At 42.0% G+C, this 25,159-nt stretch overlaps 1 protein-coding gene across 1 annotated transcript in view; it reads left to right on the top strand.

Moving 5' to 3' along the window:
- glra3 (glycine receptor, alpha 3) overlaps positions 1-25,159 on the top strand; it is a 136,461-nt gene that overhangs the window by 98,216 nt on the left and 13,086 nt on the right. Inside the window, exons 5-7 of the mRNA XM_074690985.1 lie at positions 3,725-3,807; positions 18,436-18,573; positions 23,064-23,278. Coding sequence (XP_074547086.1) covers positions 3,725-3,807; positions 18,436-18,573; positions 23,064-23,278 — 436 coding nt within the window. The remainder of the gene's footprint in view (positions 1-3,724; positions 3,808-18,435; positions 18,574-23,063; positions 23,279-25,159) is intronic.

Raw genomic sequence — 25,159 nt, 5'->3', positions numbered from 1 at the left:
CCTTGCACATGTCTGGTATCTGTTCCTCTCCGAGTGGGTGACCTCCACCTTTCCTCAGTCCATGATGTGGTGTTCTCTCTTACGGTGGTCTGCCTTTTTGCTTTATTGCATGTGTGCATGCTCTGGTAGTATCACAAACCTGAGAGGCTGTCCTCAGGCTGTGAGACATCGTATTCACTACTTCTTCCAAGAACGACAGGATGCAGGAAATCCTGCCCCGGCAGGAAGTGTGTGTATTCCAAACACGTTGCGGTAACAAGAAAACACACTGGTCTAGATTTTAGAGCTGCCTGACTGTACTAGATTGAGCATAAAGTGTCTGAACAGGTGAAGTGTTCTTAAAACCTGTACTATTCCTACATTTCCCATGATTCATTTGATACTCATTTTGTGCTTTAAAGAAGAGGAAAGATTCAGGCTCTATGTTTGGGCTGCAAAAGAAGAAAACTGTACAACGAACATGAAGTTATATCGCTGTGGAAACAGTCTCTGAGCTATCTTTGAAACTCTCTCAGGACTCGTAGTCTCAGTCTGAGGTCCTGGTTTTGGGTCTGGAAACAGTGCTGCTACACAGAGCCAAAGAGCGTGTTATTACTGTGGAAGGAAGGGTTAAGTTAAACTGAAAGAGCTCTGTTTGTCTATGTATATACTCTGCTGTGGTTGAAGATTTCCTGAGTGATAGGAAAAAGCTTTTCCTGTTGACTCGATGGACTAGGGGTGTAATATTTCTTATGTAAGTTTTACCTAAAGTGAAACCAATTTTAGTCATAGTCCCAAGCACTTTCCAAATGTCACTTGGCAAATTACTTTAAAAAGTAATAAGTTATAGTTTTTGTTACGTTCCCAATAAAGTAATGGAATTAGTCACTGAATTGCTCCTCATAAATATAATTGGTTTCCAGGGAAAGTCATTATTGCATTACTTTAAAAAGAAATATTTATTGTTTTGTAAACAAATTTAGTTTTTAAGCAGGTTTTGCTCCTAGACATGATGTTCACATGTCTGCTCTTGTCTTTTCAGTCTCTGACGTTGAAGTGGTGTCTGTTCAATCCCATCCTGAAAAGACCAGTTTGACCCCACAGACTGCTCAGCACCCGCTCACATTAAATCTGCAGCTCCTGCACACTTAAAAATGTTGGGTTTAAAACATACCAATATGGGTTATTTTTTAACCCAACACTGGTTAAATATTGGACAGAACACATGCTGGGTTATTTTGACCCAACAAGTTGGGTTGGTTTCCTTTAACCAACAGTTGGGTTATTTGAACAACCCAGTTGGGTTATTCAAATAACCCAACCACAGGCTCAATTTGACTACACTGTTGGGTTCCTTTTACTCAGCCAGTTGGGTTGTTCAAATAACCCAACATTACCTACAAGAAGATATTGCTAACGTTAACTACAAATGACCAAGAGCTCACAATCACTGCTTCTAACGCTCATGTAAAAGGTAAATGGACTTGAGCTTAAATGACGCTTCTTTTTGTCTTTGACTACTCAAAGCTGCTTTACACTGCAGGTTACACCTACCCATTCACACCCATTCACTGATGGCTTGTGATGCCCATTTACAAGCTACTGACGCAGCAGTGGGAGCTCTCAATCAACTTAAGTGTCTTGCCCAAGGACACATCACCATGTGATACCATGTTAGATCTTGGCTTGAACCTGCAACCTCTCGATCACTGACCAAGCGCGCCATCCAACTGCGCCACTGACGCCCAGTGAGCTTTATATACATTTTGTTAATATAAATGGAACATTGTGGTGAAAGAATAATGCACACATAGCAAACCTTGCTTGTATAGAGCTGAGTCTCTCAGGGTGTCTCTCAGTATGCGACGCTGCTAGATGGCGGTACTGCACGTAGAAGCCCGCGAAGAGAATCGCGGTTGGGCCATAACGAGACTTGCCCATCCAGCGTCCTGACTGCAAGCAGCTGAAGGGGAGGGTCGAATGAGTTGGGGTAAACTGGGGGTAGCTGTTGGTCAAGCATGCGCGAGCGTCAACCCAACATGTTGGGTAGTTCGAAATAACCCAACACAATATAATGAAAATTACAACCCAACAGCTAATAACTCAACTGCCAACTACAATAACCCAGCAATCTAGGTATTAACATTACCCAATTTAATGAAAACAACCCAATTAAACTAACCAACAGTCTCAACCCAGCTGTTGGGTTGAAAAAAATAACCCAATAATTTTTGTGTGTGTCCTGTCTGGCTGAGTGATCCAGGTCATACAGACCTGCCAACTCTCTTGATTTAGGAGGGATTCTCCTGCTTTTTAACCCTGTCCCCAACTCCACTCCTGACGTGTAATTTCTCCGGATTAACCCCTTATTTTTGAGTCAGGTCCTGTCTTCTCTGATATTTTTTCAAATCAAAACAAGTCGGCTACTTGTGCCTTACATTCAAACCTCAAAAAGCATCCACCCCTCTCTCTGGAGTTGGTTCAGTCCAAAGAAGCTGCAGGAGATCCTCTGTGACTGCAGGTTACACAGACGCACACAGGTAGCTGTGTGATATTTGTTGTTGAAAAGTTGACTTAAGCAACAGCTCTTTGTTATAGACGTGTCAACATGATTGATCTCATCATTATGCTACGTTTGACAGAGTTATTAATTAGATTACCTGTTACTGGAAAAAGTAATGGTGTTAGTTTTAACACTGTTATTCCCAACACTGATAGTTACTGTCCCCCCACTTTTCAAAATAAACCAACATCGTTATGAACTAAACTGAGGAAGTATTTGAATGGCTATAAGAGTGGGTGTCTTTTTTAACCAACAGATGCCCAATTCATTAAAAAAAAAAAGAAGAAGAAGAAGAAGCTTACGAGTTGGCCAAAATATAGGAAAATGTATCACCACAATAAAATTAATGACAACTTATCTCGCATGGCAGATTAACACCGTCACAAAAAAAATTGCAGATTTACATGAAGCATAAAAATGAACTGTTTTGGGTCCAAAATGGCAGATTTTGCCGACCCCTGATTCAGACCCTCATCTCTGGCTGAGCTTTGAGTAGAGGCTCGAAGAATGAGATTCCACACTTATGATCACAGGCAGGGATCCTCTTTCTTTGTGGGTGTGACGTCAGTATTTCTTGAAATGGTCCTCTTTGTGTTCTGCTTGGTGATGCTGTGCTTCATGTGCTGTAGACAGTGCTTAAAGTATAGCTAACAATGGAGTCACGGCGCACCCTGCTGGACAAACTACAGCGCAACACCATTCCTAAATTCCTCATCCCTAAATCCCCACATCTGTTAAAACAAAAAAAATAATAATACCCCTTATGTCAGAAAACAAAGTTTAAACCAAGATATCTGTGAGAGGCTGAATGATACCAGCTCATTGATCCAGAACAACCATGCTGTATAAACTCACCTTTGGCTCTTGAGTCATGTTGTGGTAAAGGAAAGGTTAAACCAAAGATAGTTCTGAATTTCATTCTTCTTACCATGTAACGACAACATTTAAAGTGTCAGTGCAGCTCCTGAGGCTCTCCCTGTCAGCTCCAGACTCTGATAGTATTTCATTATTGCTGTGTTAGAGTTCCTGCTCTGGAGCCAGAGATAACCCAGGAACACTGTGCTTCTGTTTGCAGAGATGAAGCACTTAGTGTCACATTAATATAAAATAGGCACAAATAAAAGCGCTCTGATACTTTTGTCTCTGATTTACTCCTGACTCGTCTTTTCTTTTTACTTTCAGGCTAACGCTGACTCTGTCATGTCCCATGGACCTGAAGAACTTCCCCATGGATGTGCAGACTTGTATCATGCAGCTGGAGAGCTGTGAGTACACCGTTAACCCTCACATGCTTTATTACATGTTTGCAGAGCATTATCTGAGTCCATGGTGGTGGACTTGTCTCCCAGCCTGTCTGCGTAACCTGCACACGTTGCACACGTCCTCCTCACACCTTGACCTCCCTATGACCTCTCGTCTCAAAGGGTGCTCTGAGGCTCCAGCAGAAACACCAGACCTCCCTGGTTTTCATGCTCCTTACACAGACAGATGAAGTCTGAGACAGAACTTTTAAAGCGTATTTCCATATTAATGTGTTTGCTCAGAGAGCCACATAATGGACTGCATAATGGATCACCACAGCCAGAATAACAAGGCTGTTTCTCCTCATTTGTATTCTTTCAGATAATCCAACAAAGCTGTGGCTTTTCCTTCTTCTTCTTGCTTTGATTACCTGAAACCTGAGCTGTAGTGGAATATGGTGTGCAGAGTAAACTCACTGTTTAGCATGGGTTATTAAGAAAACCATAGGCCTTGTTTACATTTAGCAGTGACACACTTAAAAAAAATCTGTTGTTTTCACAGTAAAAAAAAATGCAGCTGTGGTTGCCAGAGAAATACCGTAAGAAATATGGTAAAAAAAAAATAAACAGCTTTACAGAAGAACCTGTCAGCTTTACAGTTTAAAACCATTGTTCTTTACAAACAAATGAAACCATTAAAATCAACAGCTTTTCTTTCCTGAATTAGCATTGACTGCAATTAAATTTCCACTATTTCTTTCTGTTAGACTGACATGTATCCTATCCAGTTTCACTGAAAAATACCAAATAAACATCTTCATTATAACACATTAAAGTTTACTCCAAAGTAACTTCAAGTGTAGTAAATTTTTCTGTAGTAATGTCATAGTTTTACAGTAAAAGCGGCACCTAAATACTGCAGCAAATAGCCCGGCGTTAAACTTTTTTTTTTTCTTAAACAGTAACATAAGATGGGCTATGAAAGAAAAGCCTCCATCATTAAAGGATAAGTTCGGTTTATACAGCTTTTACATTGTTTATAGGCTGAAGTAGAACAAAATACTCACCCAGAAGGCTTTTCTGATCCAAGCAGTGCTTCAGGAGATATTTGGATCCAAAATCGTGCAACTGACATCCGTGTAATGGGATCCATCGGGGCATAGACAGCGCCGCTACTAAAACTGCATTAATCATCCAAAAACTCATGTTTTTCACCAATATTCCATCATGGTCCACTCCGGGTTATTCCTCTGCTGCAGTCTGTGTCACTCCAGACAGCGCTGTGTGGCTGTACTGACCTCTGAACTGACGAAAACTTTGTTTACGTTTGTCCCTCAAAGAAAGGAGTCAGCTCTCCAGAGAATACAAAACGTAAACAAAGTCTTCGTCAGTTCAGAGGTCAGTACAGCCACACAGCGCTGTCCCATTATACAGACTTCCGCTGTATGATTTTGGATCTAAATATCTCCCGAAGCACTGCTTGGATCAGGAAAGCCTTCTGGGTGAGTATTTTGTTCTACTTCATTCTATAAAACAATGTAAAAGCTGTATAAACCGAACTTATCCTTTAAAGCTCTTCTGAAACACAAAGTAGCCCATAAATGCTGCCCCCTTCTCACTCATGGTTACAATAATTGTTCACTTTTTACCATAAATCATTCATTGTTCTGCACTGTTTACCTAGAATTGTTTTCAATCAAATCTTTTAGTAAGTTTTAAGTAAGGTTAAACAAGAAAAAATATTTTTTTTTGGTTGCTTTAACTGTTTGAGTACATTTTACCATTAGACATTAATCTGTGCCGTCATGACATTTTGTAACCATGAGTGAGGAGGAAACTCAGTGGGTATGAGCCCCATGGACCAGGCCGTCTCAAATCAGTTCTACCTTTGTGGTCTCTGCGCAGGCTGCGAAGGCCGGGTCCTTAGTGGGCTGCAGACCCTGAACTGGAATGAACGCCGACACAGCCAGAATCAGTAACATCTAATGCTCCTTACTGAGAGCCAAGATTTGTTCAACTGCATGAATTTCCACAGGAACATAGGAGCCGTTGCAGGATCTCATCTTATGCCGGGCGGAATTTAGAAATCTGACTCTTGGGGAAATGCTACCATTGCACGACCGGGTTTGTCACTCGTACTCTATTTGACCCTACAACATGTGTACCACAGCATGCCTGACAACAAGATGGCGAGCAGGCAGCAAGTTGTTGCAGTTGTATACGCTGTCTTGTGCGCTGAAACTAAAAAAAAAAACAGAAAAAAGAAAAGGATTTGGGTACTTGAATGGCTGAGGAGACGTGGTCAGTATTGGATGTCCATCCTTCATCAGGAGCTTGAGGTAACGTTAATGTTAAACTATATATTGTTTTACAGTAGCTATGATAGTTTCACGTTAGCGTTAGCCAGCCAATGTTGCTTTAAACACCAAACTGCCCCAGCAAATTCCTCATCTGTAGCCGATAACGTTATGATGAACATAGTTACAAATGAATGAATGATGTCCGTGGATGTTTCCTCTGTATTCCTTTCAGTCGCCATCTGTAGCAGCTCTTCTTCTGTGTACTCCGGTTCATGCAGGTATCCTTTTGGTTTCAAAGTGAATGAAACTTCATCGTCGCTGTCATAGTCACTCATTTTGAATTTCCTACGCTGCCTCACAATCCTTAGAGTACAAAGAAAAGAATTACGATACTTGATCAAACTTACACGAGGCTACAACCGGCGCCCGAAGCATAGAAGGACACATGACCAGTTAGTTAGGTCCAGATTAAGGCTGCAACTAATGATTATTTTTTGTGTCGACTAATCTGTTAATTATTTTTTCGATTAGTCGATTAGTCGCGATTATTTTTGTTTTGTTTTGTTTTGTTTTGTTTTGTTTTAATGGTTTAACCTCACCTGCTAAAGCGTGCACACATGTGAACATCAAAAGGAAATGGAAATAATAGCACATGAAGCATGAATTTGAAACATTTTAAGTATATTTTCAAGAAAATCCACTTGGATCATAGTGAAAACACAAAAGGCAAACACACTGAGTAATACAAACTTGTGTGCAAACAAAAGTGCAAGTAGTCTTCAGTGTATAAATAAATAACTCAAAACAGAAGTAGTTCACCTGCCTTGCAAGTTACAAATAACTTAAGGATGGCTTTCTTTAAAGTGACTGGTATGTCCATAAAAGTAAAAAAAAAAGCTAACCGCTCATCCAGAGTCCAAAGGTACAAATAAAGCTTCCTGTAAAAAAAATCAACCTTCCTGCCAAAAAAACTGAACAAAAGATTATAATTTCTTTAGATTACAGTGCAAGAAGGTAAGCATGTCAACATGTTCAGGTGTGAGGCTGGCTCTCTTCTTTGAGGCAATGTTTCCAGCTGCTGAGAAGAGACGCTCAGAGGGTGCAGAAGTTGCTGGAATGCACAAGATTGACTTGGCTAATGATGCAAGAGATGGATATTTTGCCTCATTTAATTTCCACCAAGTAAGGGGACTCTCTGACTTTGAAAGAGGCTGCTCTCCAAAGTACATCAACACCTCGTTTGTGATGGCTTGGTTGTTTGATTCCTGTTCTTTAGTTTCACTGTCACTGTCTGTTGAGGAGTCAAATCCAAGCAGTGAATCAATAGCTGTAACAGTTCCCTTAGCCGGGGCAATGGCTTTGTCATTTTCACTGGCTTGAAGTTTCTTTTGACTGTCATGCATGGACTGGAGTGCCAAAGCTTGAACCTTACTTTGAACACTAAACCGTTCCTCGGGTGTGAGGAATTTCAGTTTCTTAAACCGAGGGTCTAATGCAGCTGCAATGATCTGTCTGCTTGGATTGTCACCTGTGACAGTGATTTCTTTAGCCCAGCGTGCATTGGTCTCCTCTGAAGCAACTGCTTGAAAAGCCTGCACAGGAGCAGAGTCATAACTGACCTGAGTGGACTTTAAAAGCCCTCTGACCAAAGGAGGCAGCGCAGACACAGTCACATAACTCTCACCACTGAGAAAGACAGTGGCACATTCAAAAGCCTGAAGAGCTCTAGCCAGTTCATCCAGCAGGGCCCACTGATCTGGTTTCAGGTCGAGGTATTGCTTCTGACTCTGTGTTACTGTTGGGTCAGACAGTACTGCAGTTAGTGGCCATCTCTGCTCCAGCAGACGGGTCACCATGTAAAAGGTGCTATTCCATCGGGTCGAGACATCCTGGATAAGTTTATGCTCCGGGGTCCCCATCTGCTGCTGTTTGGTTTTCAGTTTGCTTGATGCCAGTTCACTTTTTCTGAAGTGCTCCACGAGACACCTTGCTGCTCCAAGTGTTTTTGTTATCTGAGTTTGCTTCAGGGCATGATTGACCACCAACTGCAAAGTGTGTCCTGCACAGCGGACTGACATCCATCCATACTTTTTGTTTAAAATGTTTGCCGCCAGGACAATATTGGAGCCATTGTCATGGACGATTCCCACAATCTTGTTAGCAGGGATCTCAAATCTTGCTAAAGCCTCCTCAATCCATGAAGCAATATTGGGTCCAGTGTGTCGTTCTTCCAGCGGCATGGTGGTAAGGCAGAGGCTTGTGAGCTCCCACTCATCATTTATAAAGTGACAAGTGATGCCAAGATATGCTTCTGTAGCAACGCTGGTCCATGCATCGGCTGTCAGGGCAATCTTGCTGTTGGTTAATTTGAGAGCACTTGTGATTTCACGTACAGTTTCCTCATATTTCCCTTCCAACAGTTTGGTAAAATGTGTCCTACTGGGCAAAGTGTAGCCTGGATGGAAGGTCTGGATCATCTGCTTGAAGCCTTCATCCTCTACCAAAGACAATGGTCTCATGTCCATGATGATCATGTTGAGGATGCTTTCTGTGAAGACCTCAGCAATTTGGGGGGTGCATGAGCCTTTCCTCACAACAAAGTCATCCACACACCTTTGCTTGGCACTTAAAAAATGAAAGAAGAAAGAGAAAAAAAATAACAATGTGAAATAAATAAATTATGGAAAACAGTTTCAATACATTGAGCAAACATCATCTTCCTCCATATTAAATCTTACAAAGTATTATGGATGTACTCCATATCTGTTTATTTTCTAAACCATTAAGTTTTCTTTTTACTGTTAATACTTGTGTTCTGATCAGTAAATCTCCACTAATTATCAACTAATTAGACATGACACTTTAAGTTGCTGCATCATCATGGTTTGTCCTCTAACATAAACTTGTTGAACTGATACCTGAAGCAAATTGGAAACTAAATAGAGTTACTGAGAAAAAAAGATATCCGTGGAGGTATCAAAGATGGTTTTCAGAATTATTGACGTGCAACACCAACGTTGTTAGTATACTACATAAATTATTTCTCGTGCCCGAAGCACAAACAGCTCATTAACAAAAAGGCAAAATATCCAAAAAGGTATTCATGTAACTTGCAAACTCACCCAGTTGCGGAGTTTGAAGACACCGAAGCAACAGAGTGTTTGCGTTTCAAGTGTTCGTGCATTGCCGTAGTGCTACCGTGGAACGAGAGCGTGCATTGACACATTCTGCACTTCACTTTTTTCGTCAGTTTGTTTTCCGAAAAGTGTTCCCACACTTTGGAAGCTCTGGGTCGGCTTTTTGGTTCATTCTCCGTGCTTTCCTCCATGACTCGTGTTGACTTCTCCGTTGTGCTTGTTGTTCTTCTTCTCCTCTGTTTCTGTGAGTTCGAGCGGGCGCGGTACTGCCCCTACCGCTCCCTACAGTGAACTGCAAGTCCAGATGAGCTTTAACCCGGCCAGCGTTTTATTTTATCAACAAAATAAACATTAATACGACGCGTCGACGCTTGAATTCCAGCGTCGACGATTTTTTATAGTCGACATAGTCGATTATGTCGACTAATCGTTGCAGCCCTAGTCCAGATAAATGTTTATATTTCCGAAGACTTAATGCACTTAAAAAATATTTGATGTAGCGTACTCTTAAACTGTGGTATTACTTTTTGATTTTAGTTCTTGTAGGCAGAGAAAATAGCCTTTGAATTTGGTACGGTCTGTCCCTGTTAGCGTCTATTTCCTCGTCACCATCGATTACAGTTTGTGTCTTACTGAGGGAGAGGAGACAACTTTCTACTGTATCTAATGTCCTTAGTGGTCACATAGAGCTCATACAACCCCACTTCAAAAAAACTGAACTATTCCTTTAATCCTTCCTCGTGAGTGTTCTCACACTGTACGGCTTACGACCTCCTGATTGGACATCCCAACACTACAATGTTTCCACGATGACGCAATGTGGTCTGCGACAGCAAAATCGTGGTGAAATCCCCTCGAAATCGCACAGTGTCCGCCTGGTATTAGCTTGATGGCTTTTCATCCTTTCTTCCTGCCCTCTGTTGGTCTGGTGGTGTACTGCAGTTACTTTTATTTCTGATCTTGATGTCACTTCCCTGATTTGATAGTCTTTCCCCGGACTTAAGACCTCAGTGGAAAGCCCACACAACAATATCAGCATTTTCTTTGGTTGTTTTTTTTTTTTAAATTGGTGATTGTCAGTTCATGTGACAGCTCCATGGTCACAGTGATTGTCCTGCACTATCTGTGGACATGTCACTGTTTTTGATCTGGTGTCATCAGGTGCTTCTTGTGTCTGATTTTCTCATTTCAACTCATTATTCCTTCCTCCTCTGGTTTATTATTCATCACATTACTCATCGCAGCACGCCCAGGCTTTTACTGCAGAGCCTTGGAGGATCTGTGAGGGTTTGTACGGCGGCAGAAGCCTTTGAGCGGCACTCATAATTAAACGGCTCGGGAAACGAAGCTCCTCACACGTGTGCCCTACAAATGAACAATGCCAGTCACACATTGTTGATTAATAAGTGAACACGGCTCAGCCGGCGCTCCAGCACTCACGCGACCTCCTGCTTGCTTTATTATTCATCATAATTGCACTGGCTTCTTGTGTTCGTGCCATGTGTGTTTTCCATACATCAGTGAAGTGTCTCTGCACCCCCACAGGGACTTTAACTGTGCACATCACTGAGTTTAGCATGCTGAATGGATTCATACGACATGAAACACCACCTGTGCACACAGGAGCTGCAGAGAGACATACACTGACACAGAATTAAAGGAGTCATGACGAGAGGTGGACGTATGAGCTCTGATACAGGAGGGGTACAGTTGGCAGTTTGAACTGGGGTACTGCAGGGGGTGGTCTCCTTTGTGCCTGATAGTGTGAATGTGTCTGTGTGAGCTACTGGTGTTTCAGTTCAAAGAGTGACCCTGTAAACTGGAGACCTTCAGCTGAATGTATCAGTGGATTTGGTTTACATTAGCTGTTCAGACAGAAGAAGTCCTGCAGAAGTCATCCTGGTTTAGTTTGATTTACATTTATTTAGGTGTCATAATCACCTCATCAGATCAGGATTTAATGATGATCTAGAGCTGAAGGTTGAAGGATCCAGCTGAAAGTCTCCAGTTAGCATCCTTTCCGTCTCTGTCTCTGTTAAAACATTGATTGGATGGTTTTATTCAATACAACCTGACGATGTTTGAGATATGTTTCAGAAGTCTTCCATTAGAAGAGTTGCTCTTTAAAATGAAAAACGTTTCAGAAAGTAGAGATGACCTGCTGTTTCATGGCTCAAAGCCTTTAGAAAAAAGCCCAGAGGCTTTGAAACTTCTTTGCCATTAGTGCTTTTGAAGGATTGTGTCTGCACTTTCCATGCTAACATGCTAACTGAATACCTGCATACCCTTCTCCCAAATTTTCACTTTGATACTGAAACGGACTAGATAACAGAAATGTTACTCTTTGGATGAGTTCAGGGTGTCTGCGGGGTCTTATTAAGTATTAAAAGTTGATAAATCAGTTATGGGAAAATTAAGGCCCTTAAAAAATATTGAAAAGTCTTAATCGTGATGTTTTGAGGTATTACATTTTATTGGTATTCAAGCTTTGACTCCAAAAGTATTCATGAATATTTATTTTCTTCCTTGCGACTGTTTGAAAACTAACCTGACACGCCAGACTGACAGTTTCATTTGTCCGCCACAGAAATAGTCCATCTGGTTCGAAAATGTTTTCAGGGGCTGAAGCTTTAAAAATAACCGCACCTGGACAATCATTCTGCTCGTCAAAGTCATTACAGATCAGTGTGTGTTTGTTGTGGATCAAATCTTCTTTGTTTAAATCAGCTTTTTACTGGATACAACAATCCAACAAGATTAGGTATTTATCAATACAGTTATGTAGGCCTGTTGTTTGAAACGTGACAACGAGCAAAGTTGTAATTTTGTGTATCGCTAGTAGCCCAATTGGCTGATGTGACAACAAACTCAGTTCATCCAGTAATTTAGTAGTTGTTTGTACATATGATGTAAAGCAAATAACACAATCTCAAGCACATGTCCTAAATTTTGATTATGATTAAATAAATTCTTGTTTTTTTTCTGCAAGTTGGCCTAGAATAGCTGTTACTTGTTGTAGGAATGGGAATGTCAGTTAACCTGCCTTTAGTTTTATTTATTCTTTCAAGCTTTATTCCTTCTCAGCTTACCTAATTTATGTTAAAATGCAAACTACAACTGTTAAAGATTGGTTGCTAACAACAGCTTAAAGTTGGGAAAAGGTCCTCGGGCTTTTTGAAAGGTTTTTTAAAAAGTCTTAAAAATGTATTGAATTTAACCTCAGGATTTCAGCATATACCCTGGAGTTATTTTGTGTTTGAGAATTACAAGGCTCAGTGAATGCATTACCCACAATTGGCAGTTCAGCAGCCAATGTCTCTGAGTTATGTGTTTTCTGGGAGAGTTACGGGACACGCTCAACCCATAATTTGATAGAGAGCCAAATGTTACATTTTGTTGTGGTAACAGCCAACAGTAACTGGTAATAAGTGGTCACAGGAGCTGTTAACATCAAAACATGGATTAAGGGTCTGTTTTGTAGAAACTACATTACCAGTTGAAGGCCCATTCACAAATACTGTGTAAAAATGGCATCTACAAGCATTCACAGAATACAGCGTAAAACACAGAAAAAAATGTAAATGTAAAATGAGGGGGGAGGGGGGGTCCCACTTTGTCAAAGTCATCATGTCCTTGTCCTTGATGGCCTTACCTTTGTTAATGACCTCTGTCTTTGTCTTACTGCCCATTTCTGGTCTGGTGGTGAAGTACACTTAGTTTAATATTTTTCTCCAGACACACTGGTCCGCTGGAAAGACGAAAGTTAGATAATGATGGGAGATAAGAAGCATTTGGTTCCTTGAAGAGCAGTTCCTGGAACCAAAAGTAACTTTAGTTGTGATACTATTTCCTTGGTATTGATATTATATTATATTATATTATATTATATTATATTATATTATATTATATTATATTATATTATATTATATTATATTATATTATATTATATTATATTATAATTATTTTCTTCAAATTGGTGATAAATATGTCGTGTATCCATACCATGAAGAAAAATACAACATGAATCAGATCACAGAGAACTGATATTTGCATAATCCTTTTCTGAACGATCTAATTACAAGAATAAGTCTGTCTGTACATAAAATCAAAATGAGCTGGAACAACTGAGAAAAGAGCAGATTTATTTATTCTAATGGGGTTTTTTTTGTATTTGAAGTTATAAATGAGGTATTCAGAAAGTAAGCAGTGAACAAAGGTCAGATAGTTTGTATCAAGGGCTGAGGTGATGTGAGTCAGCTTCTATTTTCACTGTCAGCTCAGAGATCTCTGTAATGAATTTAAAGTGTCCTTTTTCTGTGGTGTTTGGTCTTAGCAGGGCATTTCCCTCCTCTGCTCTGGAATGTTCTGTTAAAATAAGAAGTTTTTATTTTAAAATAACATTAACATTAACTTGTGTTCCTCTCAGTGCCCTGGCTAGAAAGGAAACAAAAAATAAAACTTATACCCTATTTTTATGGCACCGAACAAAATGCTTTGGTAGAACAGAGTATCAAAAGGTACCTTGACTTTTGATGCTGAGTTTCAGTACCCAAAGGGTTAACCATGTGATAAAGATCTGATGATACCATAAGTGATTGGCTGTAACGCCACATATGGTTGCTGCCTACATAAGCCTTGTTGGGATCAGTACAGTTCAGTACGGGTTGGATCAGTAAAGCCTGATCCTGATTGCGTTTCCACAGCAAACCGTGATAGGCGTCGTGAAAGCCTGATTCCAAGAGCTGTGTCAGCTATGCAATAGCATGGAACACTGTTCGATAACACCGTTCCCCAAACACAAAGAAAGTTCCCTTCACAAAGTGGAGGAGATTCAAACATGGCAGGGTGATGTGTTGTTTTTTATTACTCCTGTCACACAGGAAGGGACAATTTTTTTCCACCAATTAATGGACTGCAGGGTTTCTAGCCCCACCTTCTGGGGCCAGATCAGTATGTCTGGCCTCCCATCAAAAGGGTACCAAAAAGTGGGAGGGTATGTGTTGATAATTTGGGGACCTGTCAGGGCCTTAATCAGAGGTAACACCACCAGAAACATGCTGTACTGAGAGGAGCACACCTGTGTCTTTCATTAAGCTCAGCATGTCTAATTCCTCCTTTGTCTGATGATGATTCTGGCCTGCAGGGAGCAGAAATTAGTCCTAATTAAGAGGTTTAACTCTCCTGCAGCCTCTGCCCTGAGGCCTCCCCACACACAGGTCCACCTCTGCTCTGTAAAACCTGTATTTTTGTAGATTGAAATGATTCTGTGTTTTGCTGCTGTCTCTCATGTTGTACTGCAGAAACACAGGAAACGTGACAACATGCACATGAGAGCGTGAGGTATGAAGTGTAACAGAGGGAGGGCAGGACGTGCAGTCTGTCTCTGCTCAGGTGGTCTGACTGTCACAGAGATAAGGTGATTTCATTTGGAGTAACTGAAATGAGAAACAAGTGTTTAGTGTTGATGTAGTTGCTGTGACATGGAGGACTTGTAAGAGCTGTGGAGCTGACAGTCAGATATGCTGTTACCACCAGGGGCGAGTGTGAGAGTTAAAAACATCCAGAGTGAAGCACAGAAGCTGAGGGCGGACTCTTCTGTTTTTCTCCACATGCATACACTTCCACACGCCTGCTGAACCTTCAGAGGAAACATGTACACAGTGTTTTGTGTGTAGCTGAAGGCCTGGACCAGCATAAACCAGCTGCTCTCTGCTTATGCCCAAAAGCCCTGCTGTGCTCTGACTACATGCATCCTAATGTGGCTCCTATCAGATCTTCCCTGAATACATTAGCCTGTTTGTTTTCCTTTTTTTTCTTTCCATCTTTGACTTTAACCAGCCAAAGAGGATGGGACAGATTTAGGCTCTGTTTACACAACGTTTCACCCAAAAAATGAATAACTGAAAATGCTGTAGCAACTACGCCAGGCCTGTAGTTGGTGCTATAACTGTCTTGTCAAGAAGCAGCTTTTGTTAGACCTGCACTCAAGTAGAGTTGGGCTGATCATCTGGTGTATTGGTGAATGCTAAGAGCAGAAGTGGAGCAACAGATGCTCATTTTGTTAAAGAGAGCCAGCAGATTCAGCAGATTTAGCAGATTCAGCAGCACAAGCTCAACACGCTAGACCACGATGATCGTAACAACAGCACTATTGGACTGTTGGATGCACAAAGCAGAGCGTGACAAAAGCTTTTCCATTGAAAACTCTTACTGCTGCCAGTAAGGAGGGGTATATAAATCGGTTCCTGTTGAGAATTGGTAAGAAATGTTTCAATCCATCATGCTTTATTGCTTAACGATTACCTTATATAAACATTATGCCGGAGCCGCCGGACCTTATGTCAACTATTCTGCAATCTTAGCTTAGGATGCGGTCACACTGGCAAACCATGCCGTGCTTAAAGTGATACTCCGGGATTAAACAAGTTGGGTCCTATCACAAGGTTTAGGGCAGAAATGACCCCTACAGCAGTGTTTTTGTGAAGCAGAAGCCCAGAGCGCATGCACCAAACACCCCCTCCCTGCTCCTCTGCCAGTTTCCTCTGCACTCAGACGGGGCCATATTTTAAATATTAAACAAATAAACGGACTCCCACCAAAAAAATCTGATATCGGTCTGCATTCACGCTTTATTTAGAGAATTTTCAGCACGTTACTTTCACACAAAAACACCGCTAAATAAGGCTCTAGTTCTCATCGTGTTGTAAAAACAGCACTACCGCCGCTGCAGAGCCACAGCTGCCTACGAGGCGCTCACTCTTAGTGTATCAGTCCGCACGAGCGGCATGCCAGATATGAACAAACGCAGGTAGTCTGCCAGGACGAAGAGACACAATGAGAACTAGAGCCTTATTTAGCGGTGTTTTTGTGTGAAAGTAATGCGCTGAAAATTCTCTAAATAAAGCGTGAATGCAGACCGATATCAGATTTTTTCGGTAGGAGTCGGTTTATTTGTGTTTTTGGTCAAGTAAAATATGTCCCGGTCTGAGTGCAGAGGAAACCCGCAGAGGAGCAGGGAGGGGATGTTTGGTGCGTGCGCCCTGGGCTTCTGCTGTACAAAAACACTGCTGTAGGGGTAATTTCTGCCCTAAACCTTGTGATAGGACCCAACTTGTTCCATCCCGGAGTATCACTTTAAGCACGCTTCAGCCCTGAAGCATGTTTGGAATGGCCAGTGTGACTGCAACCGTGCTGTGCTTTAGCCCAATTCACTTCTTTGTTTTGGCATGCTTCAGGAGGTGGGCTTCAGCACGGTTTATTTCATGCACGAGCACAAGCATGCAGACAGCATGTATGATCTATGACATATGATCGCTGCGTGTACATCTCTCGATAATCATTATAAACAAAGTGGGGTGTTCGAGGGCTATGTCGGCCAGGAGTGACTCACCATAAGTCTAAAAGTCTCTAAAGTTGTAGCAGTGCTCTTTGTGTCTCACTGTGCTAACTCTGATGAGATCGCACTTCATGTAAACAGACGTTTCCCAATGACAATGACGGAGGCGAACCATGCGCGTGTGTGATACCCACTAAAGTCTGGCACATGTAGGGGTAGTGTGACCACTGGCCGTATTCTCCAGCAGGGGAACAGCGCTGCATGCTTAAGCATGGCACGGTTTGGCTGGCTGAATACACAAAGATAAGACTATCACTCTCTCACAGGTGATTCTTATTCGTTACATTCGAGGTGATTTAAATCTCCTCATTTACCAAAAACGATATAAAAAAATAGTGCTAGCATGATGCTAACATATACGGGAAATTGCATTGATATGCTAGTGGTTAGCCTATATACATAAAACTACAGCTTCAGAAGAGAATTTCAGCTTTCATCACAGAAACATATCACAGTTACTCTTTGTAAAAACAATACTGAAAACTCAAAATGTAAAAATACTAGTCTTAGTCCTGAGATCAAGCCAAACGCTTCTAGCCGCATCTGCTATTTTTAAAGTTATTTTGGAGCAAAACTGAACGCTCTTTTCCTTCAAGCTCAGCAAAGGTGCAGTTTCCATTCAAGTTAATTAGTCAACTTACATTGGATCCATTCTGTTGCAGTGTGTCCATCACGTCACAGCTTGTATGCAGCCATCCCATTTTTGCCGGACGTGGAGCTGTGCCGCATAAATTCAGCGTAGGAGAGACCGAGCAGGACAGAAAGTTGTGATATTGATAATAGTTATGATTATGAGCGGAGTCAGACCAGGAGTCAACAGGTTTGAGGTTTTACAGCCCAACATGAATGAAGAGAGACTGATCAATGGAGTGGGAAGAGCAGGAACTTCTCTGTCTGTGACTCCAGTTGTCTGTCAGAAACACGGTCAACACGCAACGGGAAGGAGTCGGACTGCAGATGTACCTGGTGTATTTCAGTGCGACACAGAACAGACGATTTAAAGACCTCACAGGAACACCAGCCATAGTGGCTTGTGGTTCTTTGAGGATAAGAACAAAGATAAACAGGCACCGACATCTGTCTGTAAACTGTTTAAAACTGTTTGTTCTATAAAAAAAATTAATCTCCAGATCTTCACAGACTTGCTGAAATGGTAAGGTCACCACATCAGATCTTTTTAAACTAGTTCATGATACATTTGAGGGGCGTGGCCTCAAACACCAAGGTTTTGCTTACAGTTTGCCTTCCACAGGCCTCCAGAGGGCTGACCAATCAGAAGGAAGGGGGTTTGTGGAGCAGGGAGCCTTAAAGAGACAGCAGACAGAGGCTGAAATAAGGGTTTTTTAAAAAACCAGTGTGAGTAAAGCAGGGATATTTTTTTAGCTGTTTACTATGTAAAGATTTAACAGGGGCACCCAAGACTACGGCAGCACTAGAGAGGCAGGATAAAAACTTCTAGAAGGACACCTCTACTGAAAATTGGGGCTGTGAAAATGTTTAATGTTTTGGAAAAATGAGTGCATGAGGCATAAGTCTCCCCAGGGGGAAGAATGCATTTACTCCCTGACAACATATGATTCAACAGAACCAAACCAACAGCACAAAAACTTGAACTGAAGCTGAAAATATTCAGAGAGCAGTGGAGTGGGATGTTTTATGCAAGTATGACTATGATAATCATAAAATTTAAATAATAGACTTCTAGGAGGCTTCACAACACTTCTACCAGTCCAGGGATTTTAGCTTTATTGACTGTACTTTGAATCATGTTTCATCAGAATTAATGGATTCATTTGTCCCATGATTTCCTCTTTTTCAGTCGGTTACACCATGAACGACCTGATCTTTGAGTGGCAGGAGAACGGACCGGTCCAAGTGGCTGAAGGCCTCACGCTCCCACAGTTCATCCTCAAAGATGAATCAGACCTCAGATACTGCACCAAGCACTACAACACAGGTAACAAACATGCACGCACACACACAAATACACACTGCCATAAGCATGAAAACACAGGTAACACGCACACAAAATGAAACGGCTGCCACATTCCATCCATCATGCCTTGTGCTGCAGGGAGGCAGCCAAGATAAAAAATTCACTGTGGGAGAGAAAGCAGCAGACGGACATGCAGACTGATGTTGTCCTTTCATTAAAAGGGATCTTGACTCAGACTGTAGACAAACATGGAAGTGGTGTTTTGACCCGGAGCGCTGCTGCAGTGTGGGGGGAAGGGGCAGCGAGTGATTCAGGAGGCTGAGAGGAGGACAGGCGTTACAGATATTTATAGATTCAGTCGACATGATGGTGTGACTCCAAGACAAGACCAAATTTACGCTTTTAATTTGGACGCTTGTTTTTCTTTAATCCACAATGAAACACAAAACTAAACCTGACATCAGAGCCAGGGGTGAAATTCATCAAGGAGAGACGTTATGAAACACAGGTACACACAGGTTCTTACAGCCCTGCTGTGTCAAATGAAGGTGGTTCAGCATCCTTTAGGAAAACAAGACAACAGGTTTTTATCCTCAAACATTAAAGGTGAATGAAAACAATGGTCTGAATGTTTTGTTCAGAAAAATCTGCAGCACATTGGTTCAAAAACAGGCACTGACTGAGGTTTGGCATGTTCCCATGTGCAGTAGCCGTCCACTCCCAGCTGTGACCCTTTGCTGTGTCTCACCCCTCGCTAAATTGCCTGACTAAGTGGGAGAGAGCTTTAAAGGTGACATATGAGGCACTTTGACAGGGGTTACTGTCTACAGACACCCCTAAATGAAAAAGATCCATCCTCCCCCTCCTGTGTTACGAGTTACCTCTGTGTGCCCAGACAGTGACATATTTATGGTGTTGAAAACGAACGGTTAAATTTTTCACAGCAGGCAAGGCAAGGCAAGTTCATTTGTAGAGCACAATTCATACACAAGGCAATTCAAAGTGCTTTACAGCTAAAATAAAATCACAAAAGGCAAAATAAAATCACATTATAAAACATTAAAAATAATTGATAAAAATTAAAAGAGGAGAGTGCAGATAAGACAATTTCAGTTGTTGTATGCAATACTGAACAGAACTGTTTTCAGCCGGGCTTTGGACATTGTCAGAGTTGAGGCCTGTCTCACATCTTCTGGCAGACTGTTCCAGATTTTTTTGGGGGGGGGAGCCTCACCGTGTTTAGTCCTGACTCTGGGCTCCAGCAAGATACCCCTCCCTGAGGTTCTCAGAGACCGAGTTGGTTCATATGGTTCTAGCATGTTGGAGATGTACTTATGTGCTAATCCATGAAGGGACTTGAAAACAAGCAGAGCTGTTTTAAAGTCTATTCTCTGAGCCACAGGAAGCCAGTGCAGAGACCTGAGCACTGGACTTATATGGTCGTATTTCCTGGTTCTGGTCAGGACCCGAGCAGCAGCATTCTGTATGTACTGCAGCTGTCTTACAGCTCGTTTTGAGAGTCCAGTGAGCAGGCCGTTACAGTAATCTAACCTGCTGGAGACAAATGCGTGGATCAGTCTCTCTAAGTCAGGTTTAGACACTATTCCTTTAATCCTGGCAATCTTTTTAAGATGGTAAAAAGCAGCTGATGTTATTGATTTGATGTGGCTGTTAAAGTTCAGGTCTGAGTCCAATATCACCCCTAGATTTCTAACCTGGTTACTCACATTTAGAGAGAGTCTGAAGGTGACCGATAACCCTTTCTCTTTGTTTCTGTGGGCCACAGACAATGGTTTCCATTTTGTCTGAGTTCAGCTGGAGGAAATTGTTCTGCATCCACACACTGATCTGTTCAATGCAGCAACAGAGTGAATCTACAGGCCCATGTTCGCCTGCCATCATTGACACGTAGATCTGAGTGTCATCAGCATAGTTCTGGTAGGACACGTTATAGCTGCGTATTAGCTGACCTAATGGGAGCATGTACAAATTGAACAATAGGGGTCCCAGGATTGAACCCTGGGGAACCCCACAGGTCAGGGCCATTTGGTCTGAGACACAGTTACCAATTTCAACAAAGAAAGTCCTGCCCTCGAGATAGGACTTGAAGGCGGAAACAAACCATGCATTTGTCAGAAGCCTGAATCAACAGGTTATGTTCAACAGCGCAGACCTTTGGCACACACTGAGCAACTCGAGGCCCATTTCTGCTCAGACGAGCCCTCTGTCCATGCTCTGCATTCATTTTGTCCATATTTGAGTTGTTGTTGTCATAAACTTTTGACTCTGAGCTGCCCCCCAGTGGATGTTTTGGTTAACAGCATTGCAAGCGTAAAAGGCACATGGAAGCAGGGATGGAACCGTTCACAAAAAACACTGTTCCATTCTTGTCACAGTTTTGTGGTCATGGTTTTTGGTTTAGTTCAGTGTACATCGTTATTGTTTTTAACAGCCTGGGTTACCATATCTCCTAATAATCCACTAGTAACGGATTATTTTAATTAATCCTGTCATGTTTAGTCATCAAAACCCTGAAGGAATGAGGCTGTTTCCCATTTCATACGTCGTTAAAGCTAAGTGGAACATTGCTAATTTCATCATGCCAACTCCTCAGTAAGGAAAGTTACTATTGGCTGTCCCAGAAGTCACTAAAAGTCTGTATAATAATCCATCAGCATGTTATTGTCATGGACTCTGTAGGAGAGATGAATAAGGTGGGAGAGACAGAAAGCAGGTAAAACACAACATCATAAATCTGTTTACAACTACAAATGAACGTTCTTCTGTAGAGGTCGACCGATATGGGTTTTTTGGTGGCCGATGCCGATGCCGATGCTTTCCAAATTTGGGATATGCATAGCCGATTTTTCCAATTTGACATTCAGGCCGATTGTTAAATAAATATATATTTATCACATTTTTGTGAAACGCAGCAATTTCTGAGCAACTAAAAGAAATCTATTACAACAAGTCGTGTCCAGTCCTCTGAACATTTATTCAGCTTTCAAAACAATGAAATATTTTGTCTGAGTAAACACACAATGTAACAAGCAGTAGTAAACATTCACACTCTTCTTAAAATGTCAAAAAAAGAAATTTAAACTTATTAATATAATTTGAACAAAAGTATGTAATGTATCCAAGTGGTTCCACAAGTTTGAGGTGCTCATCTTTTTTGTGCCTGATTAAAAATTGGGTCATTTTATACAACGGATCAAAAATTGGCTTTTTAAAAGAAAATACGGCCGATGGCCGATAGAGACAAATGTCCAAATATCGGCCCGATATATCGGCCGGCTGATATATCGGTCTACCTCTATTCTTCTGTCCATTCATGTATTTTTATACCTAAATATCAACCCTCCTCCTTAATCTGGGCTGGGGACCAGCAGAAATGACCAAAATGAGACACATACTTGTGTGATGGATTTGAAGCAGTCTCCAAGTTGGCAATACTCAGTCGTGGTTTTATCCTCCACTTTCTTACCATTGTCATGTACATAACACACATGCTTCCCTACAACTGTCCCGCTGTACTTTTTGCCTGCATGTGTGTGATCGGAGCTACATACTCGCTTCAGACTGAGCTGTAAAACAAATAAAAGAAAAACACAAACCGAATGAAACACACATGCCCTGAAATAAGTGAGAAAAAATGAATGAATTTTAAATAAAACGCTCTGATAACGCAGTTATTGGTGCAGGTGATGACAAACAGAGACGCTGTTTCCTCTTTGCGCTGTTAAAAAGACGTCTTTTTGACTCATTTGAACACATTTAGAAAAGCTCTGTAATCCTTTATTGAACCAGGCCTCATGTGTTACCTTTGTTTTCCCCATCGTGCCAAAATTGCACCAACCTCTGACTCAAAACACAAGAAACACTTTATCAGAGGTGTTTTGCTCTTCACACTTCTACCTGCTGCTTTCTCCTTCTTCTAACCCTAACCCTAACCCTAACCCCCCTACCCTAACCCTAACCCTAACCCTAACCCTAACTCTACCCTAACCCTAACCCTAACCCCTACCCCCCCTACCCCCTAACCCTAACCCTAACCCTAACCCTAACCCTAATTTGAAGTGCGGTGTGATAAAGAGCAACAAGAGATTTCAGAGTTGCAGTGGAGGCCTGTAACCCAGCACAGAGCGGTGGATAGTCTTTTTAACCAAGGGAAGCAATATTTATTTCTTTAAAGACAGTTTTTCCATGTGTCTCAGTTGTAGGTTTGTCACTCGTACACATCCAAAGGTTTGTATCAGAATACGTTTTCTCTGTTATCATGTGGATTTTAACACTCAGAGGAAATTTAGCCTTGTGTTTGAAAACGACGTCCTTTTAGTCTTTGAGCAGATTAAGACTGTTGTTAGTTTGAGCGGCCACCAATAGAGGATGAGGAGAGGCATCATGGATGAAGATGGAGTTCCTGACAGGGTCATGTCTTTCCGTGATTGTTTTATTATCTAATTATAAAAGTCGTGATGTCACAGCAGCTCTTCTCTAACGTCTTGCAGGTAAATTTACCTGCATCGAGGTGCGGTTCCACCTGGAGCGGCAGATGGGTTACTACCTGATCCAGATGTACATCCCCTCTCTGCTCATCGTCATCCTGTCCTGGGTCTCCTTCTGGATCAACATGGATGCTGCGCCGGCCCGAGTGGCTCTGGGCATCACCACTGTCCTCACCATGACCACACAGAGCTCTGGATCCAGGACGTCACTCCCTAAGGTCTGTTCTCTGGTCCTCACCCGTGGGTCCAGCAGAGTCTGGTTAGAGTCAGGGAGTCTCAGCCCCACCCACAGGTGTGACTGAGGCTGAACTTGTGTCTGTGTGTGTATTTGTCTGAGCTGTGATCCTTTCCTCTCTGGGGAAAGAGAAGTCCAAACAGCTCTTAAGTGTAAAATCTGCTGCTGTCACGCTCTGAGCGTGTGAGAAACAGCTTCTTCTCTCTTTGAAGACTTCACACCTCAGACAGTTTAATGGAGTTAGAGAGCATTTCAGACACACACACACACACACACACACACACACACACACACACACAGCTCTTAAACTGGTCTTAACCCGAGGCTGTTGTTGTGGTTCACACTTTACAGACCTACAGTATGTCACTGCATGCATTAGCTCATCCTACAGTAAATGTGTCTGTAGCAACACGACTCAGGTGAGCATTGCTCTGTACACACTTAAACAAGAAACTGCACATGCTCAGAAGAAACTTGGATGCATGATATATGACACAGAAATATTTTGCCTGGTTGTGAGCTGTCTGAGGTTTTGTAGCTCATGGACGTTGAACGATACGATATGATAATCCTTCATTCGTCCCATAACAGAGAAAGTTACAGAAACACAGTAGAAAACAGGCAGTGCACAGAGCACACACAATTATAACAGTCTATCAAGATGGAATGATTTCATCAAGTTTCCAGTCCACACAGAGCCACACAGACATCAGAAACAATTATTCTCCATCTTTGATGGAATTTTTTGAGCAATGATTAAAAAAACTGGATGCTGCTCGTCATTTTGATGGATTAGAAAACCCGAGAGTGATCCAGTTCATCACTTTTATTGTCATACAACTGTTCGTTAATCACATACAGTACCTGCAGTCAACCCCCTGTTCAGTGGTGGCGAGCGTGCATAATTAATAAGGTATTGTGTTGTCATGTTGATGCTGACAGCGCACTTAAAGGGGACATATCATGCGTGTTTCTCCTTTTCACTTTGCCAGACTAGGATGCCTGTAAAGCATTTCTGCCCTCAGTACAAGTCATTTAGTTCCTTCATTGCCCCACAATAGCGTTCTCAATATCCTCATTTTAAGCCATTCTGAAGTTCTCGTTGAAACGCTGCGTTTGGAGAATGACCTCCAGTAACCTCGTAACGTCACAGCCCTTTGTGCTTTGATTGGTCAGTTCTATCAGAGGGGCAGAGGGGGTAGAGCCAGGGGGCGGTTTTTGCAGCATGTCAGTATTTACAAAATCGCCACATTGAATGGGGCAGACCGAGCGAGTTTGCTGTTTGCCAAAACTTCACCGTAAGGCATTGATAGCACTAATAAAATGGCAGAGTGTAGGATACGTCCTTTTGTATTGGACCCCGAGTCAGACCCGGACGGTTCTGCAGCTCAGGAGGAAGAAAATCCACCTGGACACAGATCATCTCAGGATACTTCAGTGCGGTGAGTCAAACCGGTACTGTAACATGTATAGTTTATACGTGGAAATATAGGCAGACTTCACCAATAAACTATTTCTATAACAGGGCTCCATCCTGCTCCTTCACTTTTCTCTGTCTGTTTTATCCATCATGCTGAAAGTGTAGTCTAAAGATCACCTCTACCGTCAGTTCCTCACTATGTTATTACCGCAGCATTATTGTGGTCCAGGTTCACAGAGCATGTCAGAACAAGCATGCAAATATCACAGTCTCACAAGTATTACGACGTCTGCTAAAACTACCGTGTTTTCACTGATAATTCACCATGTAAAGCCGAGCTGCTCAGCAGAGCAGAGTCCCTGCATCCAGCACTCAGTGAGTCGGCTCTTGGTGGGTGTTTCCCTCGGTGGCGGTTGTGTGACTAACTGACATCACAGAGGAGGA

The sequence above is a fragment of the Halichoeres trimaculatus genome, unplaced genomic scaffold, assembly GCF_033239565.1.
Source record: "Halichoeres trimaculatus isolate MK-OKI-2021-1 unplaced genomic scaffold, fHalTri1.1 fHalTri1_scaffold_2, whole genome shotgun sequence".
Lineage (NCBI taxonomy): Eukaryota > Metazoa > Chordata > Actinopteri > Labriformes > Labridae > Halichoeres > Halichoeres trimaculatus.
The sequence above is the reverse complement of the archived record's forward strand: the minus strand, read 5'-3'. Positions and strand labels throughout refer to the sequence as shown.